This window comes from Garra rufa, chromosome 22, assembly GCF_049309525.1.
Source record: "Garra rufa chromosome 22, GarRuf1.0, whole genome shotgun sequence".
Lineage (NCBI taxonomy): Eukaryota > Metazoa > Chordata > Actinopteri > Cypriniformes > Cyprinidae > Garra > Garra rufa.
The window spans coordinates 13,845,606-13,857,119 of NC_133382.1; the positions used below are offsets into that span (position 1 = coordinate 13,845,606).

General features: G+C 35.9%; 1 protein-coding gene across 2 annotated transcripts in view; it reads right to left on the reverse strand.

Moving 5' to 3' along the window:
- The window catches only part of aclyb (ATP citrate lyase b), a 36,770-nt gene extending 25,965 nt beyond the window's left edge, over positions 1-10,805 (reverse strand). For both annotated transcript variants that reach the window (XM_073828140.1, XM_073828139.1), the window contains exons 1-7: positions 10,704-10,805; positions 8,495-8,682; positions 8,293-8,415; positions 7,548-7,610; positions 6,602-6,792; positions 5,593-5,672; positions 3,811-3,941 (exon numbers count right to left, since the gene is read on the reverse strand). In XM_073828140.1, the coding sequence (XP_073684241.1) occupies positions 3,811-3,941; positions 5,593-5,672; positions 6,602-6,792; positions 7,548-7,610; positions 8,293-8,415; positions 8,495-8,653 (747 nt within the window). In that variant the 5' untranslated portion in view covers positions 8,654-8,682; positions 10,704-10,805. The remainder of the gene's footprint in view (positions 1-3,810; positions 3,942-5,592; positions 5,673-6,601; positions 6,793-7,547; positions 7,611-8,292; positions 8,416-8,494; positions 8,683-10,703) is intronic.
- Between the last annotated feature and the right edge of the window lie 709 nt (positions 10,806-11,514).

Here is an 11,514-nt window from a genome sequence, read left to right on the forward strand (position 1 = left end):
TAACAATTAAGATGCTGCATGTGTTTATCCAGTCTAATCGAAGTGTGCGTCTCTCCCTCCCCCGACTTTCCCAACAAAAATCCCACCCCCTCTCAGAAAATACATAAAGCTGACATTACTGAGCTATATGCATTTAAAAGTAGCCTATTAAAATGGTACAATGGCATTGCTCAGTTCAACGTGTTGGGAAATTGGGCATTTTGTCCCACGTCAGCATTTATTCAACAGTTAATAACGCTCAACATTCAAAAGGTAAATATTATTCAGCCAATAAAGTGTAGGTCTATGTATTTCATAGAAAAGTGTCTAGTACTATATAAATTACAAAGGTTTAATTGGCATCTTTATTTCAAACGACCCGACCGACTGCGACCCGAATATCATTAAAAATATTTTTGGATGACTCGTAACCGCGGGTGACCACGGGTGATCGCGGGCACCCGCTCATTTCGGATCAACCCACGCATCACTGTCTCTCACATCCCTGCACCAGTACTAAAGTCTACAACACCAACCCCCTGACGGTGATTGGTTGGAACATTGTTTGTTTTGCTGTGGAATCGTTGGTAGCACCGATTGTTTTTTTGGCATATCTCGGACCCTAGGCTGACCACAGAGACGCGTTTTTTTTTTACAGACAATTTATGGGGCAGGCAGCGAGCGGATCGTGAAGAAAAGTCAGCTGAAAGTCACACTTTATGTTTCAGCCTAGAATCGCTGATACAACCTTTAAATTAGCAATTTTGTATTGAATTTGTCTTGATTTTATATAGCATTACAGTTCATGACATTAAAATGTTCTTTATAACTTAAATAATCACTGGCACAATTTACCCCACTGTATTCTCCCCAAAGGCACAACTTACCCCGCACCAGGGGCAAGTTGTGCCACGAGACCACTTTTTTTCTGAAAGCTGTAATTCTGAAATTCTGAATCAGTTTATTTGTAAAGCTGTAATTCTGAATCAGTTTATTTCAGATCCAAAGTTATTGTTCCCGGGGATGCACCACATCCTGAAATATATGTACATGCTTAAATTGGAGGGATTACAGTCATGGCTTCACTATAAAGTCACTTTGAGTAAAAACTGGCACAACTCACCCCACTTTCCCCTACCGGGTATTCAGCCATTAGCAGGACGAAAAACAAAACTTTTATTCAAATTCTGAACGGATTATATGTAGCCTTGGAGTGCGCAATAGCCCTTCCTTAATAAATCACTAAAAACGTGTCGCTTCAGTTAATCACAAAAGTCCCTTAATAATCAATGACCCGCATATTTACAGTGAGAGGACTGGCAAGTGTACAGGGAAAAATCTGGCGTTTAGAGGTGATTCACAACGCAATGGCCAAACACAGGCGTTCTAGATCAACAGATATGTCTTTGATTGGCTACATTGCTCAGCGCTACGAAAACACGTTGTCTTTTTGGCGATTTCCAGAGCACAAATACATACTGGAGCTTTTGCCAAATCTGTTTAGCCAATATCTTATATTATTACAGTTTTAACTGAGGGTGCTTTTGACTGCGTGAGAAAATGGATGTGTGGCATGAGAGCGTGTGAAAAGTGTCAATTGCGTGAGTCTCACGCTCAAAGCGTGAGAGTTGGCAGCCCTGTGGTTTGTTAGGATTAGGCTTGGGCGGTAATACGATAATATGGTATACCGCGGGATCTAAAAATAGCAACGGTATCAGTTTCAATACAGTTATACCGTCATAAAAAACAATGCACTTATATAGGAGACAAGGATTAAATATTAAATATAATTTATTTAATGCCTGAAAATGCGTGTGCGCGGATGGTGGTTATATCCGCGGGTGCTGCGGATAATCCGTGGGTCGGGTAATAAAAAAATGCATTCTGATTATTTGCGGGTGGGTCGCGGGTGGATGAGATAAATCAATAATGATGCTAATATTAACTACATTTTCTAAAACATGAACGTGTTTTATGTACTTTTTTCATCAGGCAGACGATTTCATTTGTGTGTAGTTTTTGGTGACAGAAACGGGTGACATTCCCTATAAAGTTTGAAGGGAGTTATGCCTGTGGTAATGCTATTGAGCACGGTAATGCAGTGGTTGGCTTTGCATTTACCCACTTCTCTGATGCGTATCATTCGGAAGTGTCCTGCATTAGCCAAAATCATGACAGTCCACCGCATGAATAGCTAATTCAATCGCATGTTAATAGATTGAAATATTCCCTAAAAACACCCAGTAAAGACAGTGATGTGGTCAGGACCGTGGCGGCTTCTTTTGAAATATTAATGCGCCCGCGCCCGCTCTGTCCACAGATGCTGCCTGTTCATTCATACGCGAGAGCATGTCAGGCTAGGCGCGCAGTGGTATAATAATACTTATTATTGATTATTTAAATCAGTAGATTACAACGAAAACAATACCTTAAAATAAAAGAAGTGACCTGGGGCATGTTTCCCAAAAGCATCGTTAGCCAACTATGGTCGCAAGTTCCGTCGTTACCAACATAGTTAAACGATTGGGTGTTTCCCGACACCATAGTTCAAACAAACATTCGCAAACAGCGTCGCAAACTGGTGGTTGGAACTACAGCTCTCGACCTTAGAAGCATAGTTTCTTGTTAGTAAAGCATGTGGGCTTAATAAATTTTGTTTTTGAGCACAATTTGCAAGCTAATAAGCAGTACAATCTATATCTTCCATTTAAACTAAATATAAATGCATTTTAATCTACGTATTTTTGTGCGTCCTCTATAAGCACCGTACTTTATGAGTAGTGCGCGTGCACAAATGCCTGAGGAAACCCCGGAGTATGCTGTAAGAGGGAACCCGTGATGAATCAAACATCAAATAAAGCGTAATGACAGGGGGAAAAGAAAATGAGTCATTAGGTGCCATGTTCAATATAGCTGCATTTTTGAGATCTCTAATCAGTTAAATAGCCGAAGTTATTACTCGGTTACGTCATTAACAACGGCCCTACATTGTTGAACTGGTTCAAACGACGAACATGATCGGGATACACTCGTGACTAGCTAGTTCGTTTCCACAACAATGCATCATACTATGGATTTATACCAGCGATTTATGTCGTTCTACGGGAAACGCAGAAACGGGAAACCCCTGGATGTTTGTGTTAATTTAATTCTGTTTGACTGTTGTATTTGCACTTTTTCATAAACTGCTATTTGTTGCTAATAAAAGTTGTTAATATTGTTGTGCATGTTATTTTGTTATTGTTTCAGTAGTGTTTGGTATTCAGTTTCTGAACGGTTTAGGCACAAGCCAATAGTTTGGTGATGCTGTCTGAGCTTAAGTCATAATTATTTTATTATTCACGGTAATACTGTATACCGGGGTAAAATAGGGAGGAGGTTTGACTGTATCAAAATTTGGATACCGCCCAAGCCTAGTTAGGATAGGACAATATTTGGTACAATATACAATATTTGACAACTATTTGAAAATCTAGAATCTGAGGGTGCAATATATATATATATATATATATATATATATATATATATATATATATATATATATATATATTGAGAAAATCACTTTTAAAGCTGTCCAAATGAAGTTCTTAGCAATGCATATTACTAATCAGAAATTAAGTTTTAATACATTTATGGTAAAAAAAAAAAAAATGTACAAAATATCTTCATGGAACATCATCTTTACTTAATATCCTAATGATTTTTGGCATAAAATAAAAATCGATAAAATTTGACTCATTCAACGTATTTTTGGCTATTGCTACAAATATTCCTGTGCTACTTAAGGGTCACATTTGTGTGCAATGGCATGATCTTTGTCCAGTCTTGTACCTCAGGATAAGCTTCTCTGCCAAACGGAGGAGGAAACTCCAGATCACCCCATTTGGGCTTGCAGATGTAGTCAGCCGTAGCATCAATTTTGGCTGCCATATCCAAGATATATACTCCGTCCTTAGTGACCACTGCATATATGGACAGAGAAAATGACACATGATTGGTATGGTCATTACCATCTTGTTTCTCTTTTTATTCAGTACCAGTCTAGATTTAGGACCAGGTTTAAAGCCAGATTTTCTATACAACGCCAATTAGCACAAGAGAACAATCCCATAAAAGTGCAGACGGGAGTGGAAAGTTTGGCAAATGATCTACTGACAATGCGTAAAATAGAGAACAGACACAGCTAGATCATTTCAAAATGATTTTTTGGATGTTAAATAATGGTTTAAATAGCAGTAAATGGACTACCACTAACTTTAGTAAATCTCAGCAGTTACCTTGCATGATTTATTTAAATACTGTCCTCCCATAAATTTTGTGTCTGAAAAGGAAACTCCTACAAATGCATATGCAAAAAACTCAGCCGCTAAAACAACCGAGTGCATGCCTTTTCATCGCTAACGTTTCACTGCACGTCTTTAGTAAATCCTGACAGTAGTTTATTCTAATTGAAACCCCCAAAAATAAATAGGCTATGTTCTATATGGTTTTATTCTATCTGTTTTATCACCATAAACCACTATCCATTTTACCATCAAATGGAAAAACAATAATATTTACAAGTAATTGTGCTATATGCATCATATGTTCAGTGAGCAGGCTCAAAGTCACACACCAAATTAGGGCTGTGCAATTAATCGAAATTCGGTTTCGATTTCGATTTCTGCTTCAAACGATCATGAAAATGCAGTAATCGAGATGAAACGATTATTGCGCCCCATTCTGCCCTTTTACCAGTGGTGCGCTTTCGCTCCTCCATAAAAGCCAAATTTCACATGCAAATCAGCTAAATCATGTAAGGTGGCTTTCATAAAATGGGACGTAATTGATTTATTAATGTTTCTTTGATGTTGTTTTTAATAGCACGTAAGAAAACTTGCGCTGTCCTTTGTTAATGCGCTCAGAGACGGAGCGGAACACGGCCATGAAAGTCATCTTTTAGCTCAAGGTGCGCACCTAAACGGTCAAATACACGCAAAAATATTTCAAAATGAGGGGCTTGGTGATTATTCATGTAAACTCTTGTCAGTTATGTCTTAAATGAACATAAATAGTTGAGAATGGAAATCCGTGTGTAACAGTATAATGGGTCCGTGTGGTTAAAGCGGCAACACATAATATTCCTTTTGGCGTCTCTGTGCCTAATATGAATAAAACGTAAAAATACATTTTATACAAGAAACATCACTCACTGCTCTTGAATGAAGGACGTTTTTAGTTTTAATAAGAAACAAAGCATGTTTAACTATTAGAGTGAAGACATTGTTTTATTTTACATTCAAATTCAATTTCTGTAGTATTGTTAGACTACTTTAGACTTGCATAAAAGTATTCAGTATTTTTAAAGCACTGTTTTTTTATTTGTATCTTTTTCTCACTGTATTGCTATCTTTAAATTAATCACTATGTAAAGTTTTGGAGCCTGTCATAATCGTTTAAATAATCGTGATTACAATATTGACCAAAATAATCGTGATTATGATTTTTGCCAAAATCGAGCAGCCCTACACCAAATATTAATTAAATCTTTAAGTATGAGTAAATATTAATATTCATGTTTGCCTTCAATTTAAATAACAGGACACAGGTCCTGAGAAAAACGAAAGCACATACCCAGTGGATTGATCTCCAGATATGTGAAGTAAAGATCCTCATACAAATTGAAGAGACCCACTATGAAGCTTGCCAGCATTCTGCAAAAAAAAAACAATGATTAAGTTATTTATGTTAAAGACACCATGAAATGATCTGATTTATTTATTTATTTATTTTTTGGTTTGGTTTTATGCTTTTTTTCTTTTAACATTTCCTGCTGCATAGGGTTGGACAAAATTAATTGATTATTATATAAACTAGGCTGATTTGGTATTGATTCTAAAAAGCCATGGATTGATATTTTATACTATATTTATTTCCATTAAAAATATAGTTTACAATACCACTGATTACAAAAATCATTAAAATAAAACACTTGTAAAACAAATTATTATTGTCTTTATTGATTTGTGCAGATGCAAGCAGTACTATTAGATTTATGCTGTAAAATATTGTGAACATACATTTAGATAAGAATCCCATGTTACTCAGAGGCTTTATGCAAAATAAAAATACTGACATTACTGACACGCATATGCCATAGTACTGTCATGGACGTGTGTCAAAGACTGACATGGAAGAAATTGTTGAATAATGTTGTTGTTTTTGTTTTCTTTGAGCACAAGACATATTCTAATAGCTTTATAACATTACGGTTGAACCACTGATGTCACATGGACTATTTTAATGACCATTCCGGGCCTTGAAGGAGTCAGTTGCCTTGCAGTCTATTCAGGGTTAGAAAGCTCTCGAATTTTATTTAAAAATATCTTAATTTAATAAGGTCTTACGGATTTAGAACAGCATGAGGGTGAGTAATCAATGACAAAATATTTATTTTAGGGTTAACTATCCCATTAACCTTGAAGTTTGAAAAATTCTTTACTTCTGAAACATGGCATCAATAAAAAAAATTCCATGAAGAAAAAGACTGAAATGAGTATGTCTTCAAAAGTAAACTAAAAGATAGTTTTAAACTAACGGATATAAAAACAAAAAAATACATGAACCTGATCAGAATACTTACTCTTTCTTTTCATCTGTAACATGTACAAGTAACTTCTGTGTAACCATGTCCTCCGTGAGTTTCTCATCTATTCCCACCAAAAGTCTCTGGGCTTTGGTGTCCACGTCTCCAATGTCCACCCCACCTTCATGATGGAACAGCACATGACTGCCTTCCCGGCTTGCGTATACACACACATAAAACTCTTCTTCCTGTAACAAAGATCAAATATAAACTCATGCTAAACATATCAAATGCCAAACAACTTTTACCTAAGATTTGGCGTAAAACTCCAGGTTGGCCAGATTCCTTAGAAAAGTAATAGAATCGTTATTTTACACAGAGCTATATATAGGTCAATTCATAATGCTATTGATTGGTTTGTGAAGTGATGTCTTTGTTCGTGGAACATTTACAGTTAACTCATTCAAAAAAATGTAAGGCAGTGTAATCATAGTGACTCATAGCAGTAACATTTACATGGCAGTCCTCAATTGTCAGTATTAAAATGTTTGGTGGCTTGGTACTCAGAGATGCCCGGAACAAACAACAAAGCATTTAAAATTTGAAAAATGAAACAACAAATAGACACAGACACGTACCAGTGAAGAGAAACGGTATTAACAGCTGTAGGATATGTGGCTTACAATATTTTAAGAAGAATATTTTTTCTGCAGGCTCTAAAACTAACCAATATATCACTACATTTTAATAATTTATGCTACACTTGCAGTTTTATGGTTAGGGCAGCAAAATAATTGTGGGCAAACAAACAACATGGCAGAAACATATTAATCACTGGAAAAAATGATTTAAAATCCTAAAATCTGAAGTATTTGCTTATTTAAACCCAAACAGTGACTTTTTTTGGCCAGGCAGTGTATATATAAATATAAATGAGGGAACTGTCTGTAATGACTCCCAAAATGATACTGATAAGGATAAAATTGAACTAAATTTGTAATACCTGTACATGAGGCACAAATGGCTCGATGAGGAAGTTCTTTAAAATCCCCTTGGCCTTCCCAATCTGAGAAAAAGGAAAAAAAACAGTTAAATATCAAAGAAATAGCAAATTGTTTCTTTATATACACTTTAAACTTCATTATTTATTAAAGCAGGTTTAGACAGGTTTCATAAAGCTAAATTTAGTACCATCTAAATAAAAAACACAACAAGCTCTTAGAATCATGTCATCGCAGTCATTCAGTTTCATTTAAATTCCTAGGAGCCACAAAATAAATTAACATTTGAACAAATACTACAATGGCTAATTTGGTTATTTAAATGCATTTCTTTAAATATCTGGATTAAGTTGTCCAAGATTATTGTGTGTTCTTGTGTTCACTGGAAAGGGCAGATGTATTGATATGACTAGTGATTCGCTGGCAGCATCAAAAAGGTTTTCAATAATTATAGAGAATCTTTATAAGATCAAGGTTGTTGCATTATTCAGTATCGAAAGTTTTCATGTAAAGAGCAATTTATTTAATTTTACCTGCAAAGTGGCTCTGCTGCATGGATTAAATCTATATAAATGTCTGCTAGAAAAAGTCACATCACATTTGTTTCAGCATTTTGTAGATACAGTGGGAATAAACTGTTTTGTAACATAAAAGCTAGTTATAGTGAAATTACATCATTAATAAACTTGAATGGCAATAACAGTTACTCCCATGTAGATGCAAATATAAATTTTTTAAAAGGCCTACTGTGATTTCTGTCATCAGATGTGATTTCAGCCATTCTTGGACACCCTCAAGGTTCAAGTCAACTGCCACCAATCCCAACTTCCCTCTGCGTTTGATCAGCTGATCTGGCTTTACAACCAGCCTCTGCATAGAGAGACAGACAAATATATTACCCTGAAATAAATGCAGTATTACAGAACAGGAATCCAAGATATTTACTCACTTCTGTCAGCAACCATGGGTGGTCCTGTGTAACGCGGTCCCAGTCTGTGTCTGCAGTGAAGGTGGCACAGCAGAAACGGTTTTGGACGGCTGCTGTGGTGCAGATGTACTTATACAGGAACTCTTTTCCTGTCTGCTCAGAAATGGCCTTAGCAGACATCACGGCCAATAACACTGCCTACAGAATGACTGAAAAAAATAGGGTTTCTACAGATTTGAACTTAAACTGTAAATCCACTGATATTAATTAGAATGGCCAGCCACATAAGGCACATTTGTTGCAATTTCATTATCATCACTCATGCATGAGTGCACTCATTTTGCCAAAGCATCCACACACACTTATTTATCTCAGCACCAGAACATGTGATTCTGAGTCAACTAGCTTTGAGAGAAAATAAAAATAAAGCTGGCTAGACTGAAAAAGCAATAAAAAAAAAGATTAAAAGATCAACTCTCCATCAAACTGAAGAAACTGGGCATTGTGGCTTAAACCCACAACAAAACAGTAAGTATGGGTCAATTCTGAAAGCAGAGGCAGGTTGATTAAGTTCTCAAGTACAATTTAGTATAACAGCTGTTTTTACTGGACACTTTATAACCAAGCTGCACCAAGCTTCATCACAGTACTACCACTTGGAAAATATTGTGGCATCACTGGTATTTTGAGGCTTGGGCCTCGCAATACCACTATAGGACTGACATAACACGCAACTCAAACAACAAAACATCTTCATGCACTGGGCAGGAAAACTATCAAGGCCTCTTTAAAGATCATCTAATTTTAAAGGTGCAAGGATTGATGAGAGGTTACTGTGAAAACCTGAGAGTGAGAGTGATTTGGGAAAGATACCTTAATAGCAAGAAGTAAATGTATCTAGTGTAAGGTTTTACACAGTTTGGCTTTATAAAACAGGTAGTTTGAACAGTAATATATTCTAAAAATGTACTCAAGAAACAGGCACATTCAAGCTCTCTGGGAGTGAACAAAGATTCAGCTTTTTCAGAAAGTTCTGTAGAAATATCCTGAGATGGTTGGGATTTTACCTTCCACTTTCACAGTGGGTATGCCTTTCAGAAGATAAAATTGAGAATATTTAGATAAAACTACTGTAACTATTGAAATTGTCTCAGTAGCACAGCAGATACTTACATACTGCAAAGTTACCATTTCTCCAACACTTAAAATGTGGATTGAATAAATGATTGAGAGGGAATTATATAAAAAATGTTTGACAAAATGAATAGAAATTACATTTACATAGACATTTGGGAGATCCTGTCATGAGTTTCACACTTTAGAATCAAGCCAGACGTTCTAGGTCAACCAGGTACTGTTTTATGAGTACTGTGAATTCAGACATACTTCTTTTGTCACATACTGTTTTTCACCTACTATTTAGTAGTGGAGTATGTGATTTCAAATGCAGCCACTGTGTGTATTTACATTGTCACACCTCTCTTTGTTGCATGCAAAATACACCTCCTGATGAGGAATACCACTGCAATAATTAGTCACACACATATAATCTTATTATTTTATCAGCAAAGCAATTGTTGCTATTCTACAATCACTATAACTAAACCAGTACTAAACACATCATAGATTTTTTGGATGTGTACCATAGCAATACCAACAGACACTTTGAGATACTGTGCACATGAACATGTTAAGTTAGCAATCAGTAACGTTACATATGTGCGTACTATATAATTTCAACGTGATAGATCCGTCACTGTACCACCACATAATAGCCTTTAGTCTTACATTGTGACCATATGTTTATAAACACAGCTGCATTACACGTGAAGTCCAAAATAAACCAGATTAGGTGACCCGTTACATTTCCAGTCCCTGCAATAGGTTTTGTGTTTGTTTGGGATTTTATCATTTTAGTCACTTTTATAGTAGTAACCATAGCAAAACACTGACAAATCCCGCTGCTGCGGAATGAAAGAGTCAGTCATCTACATACAAACTTAATATTTCGAGAGAGTCAATATAATATTAAGATCTCCACCTAATAGGCAGAGTGGCCTGTCACACATTAGCAATTAGGAAACCTCTCTGCACTGACGCGACAAACACTCCCATTATATTCAATGACGCTGTCTATACTGTGGACAAGCGTCGAAAATAAAGTTTGTCGCGCGTTCAGGAACAGTATTTAAACGTTAATGTGGCCCGGCCAAACAAAGCTAACCCTTACCGGGCAAAACACACAATGTGACGGTCTTGAGGTTCGAGACTGTCAAACTGCAGTCCGGCTGCTCTGGGACGCGCTCAGTGGATGCTGATGCTCGGAGTTCTTCTTCTTCTTTTCGTTTCCTCGTGGGATACAGACCATCGTAGATCGTGCATACTGCCACCTACTACAATGGAGGGTATAAAATCGTGACTTTATCGATTTGTATTTACGTCTACTTTTATAAAAAGTCAAGTCTTTTACCATTGTTTCTTTAAATAATAATTAATAATTCCTTAATTAAATTAGGAATTAACGAAATAATTCTTAATACATTAAGGAATTAAAGAAATGATTATTAAATCAAATAATAATAATGTTTACACCAAGTTTATCATTGTGTTTTTGATGCTGTTTTTAATGACTTTGTTTTGAGCTGGTACCCAGCAGGATTGAACATAGTTAGCTGAATCAGAGTTGCATATAGCTATATATATATAGTATTCAGAATAATTCCAGCAATTTTTTAAAAAGTTGTAGCAAAAATGTATATTATTTATACACTTTATATTAGGTGGCCTTAACTATTATGTACTTACATTAAAAAATACGTACAATCTACTTAATGTGGTCATAATGCACTGCAAAACACTTTTGCTTCCATTTGAGGTGGGATATGGGTAAGGTTAGGGACAGGTTTAGTGGTATTGGTAGGTTAGGTGTGTTAGGGTGTAAGTGATAGGTCAACAGTGGTAATTACAGAAATTAATTACAAATGTAATTACATATAGGTTTTAAAAATAATATTAGTACAATGTGAAAACACGTATGTACA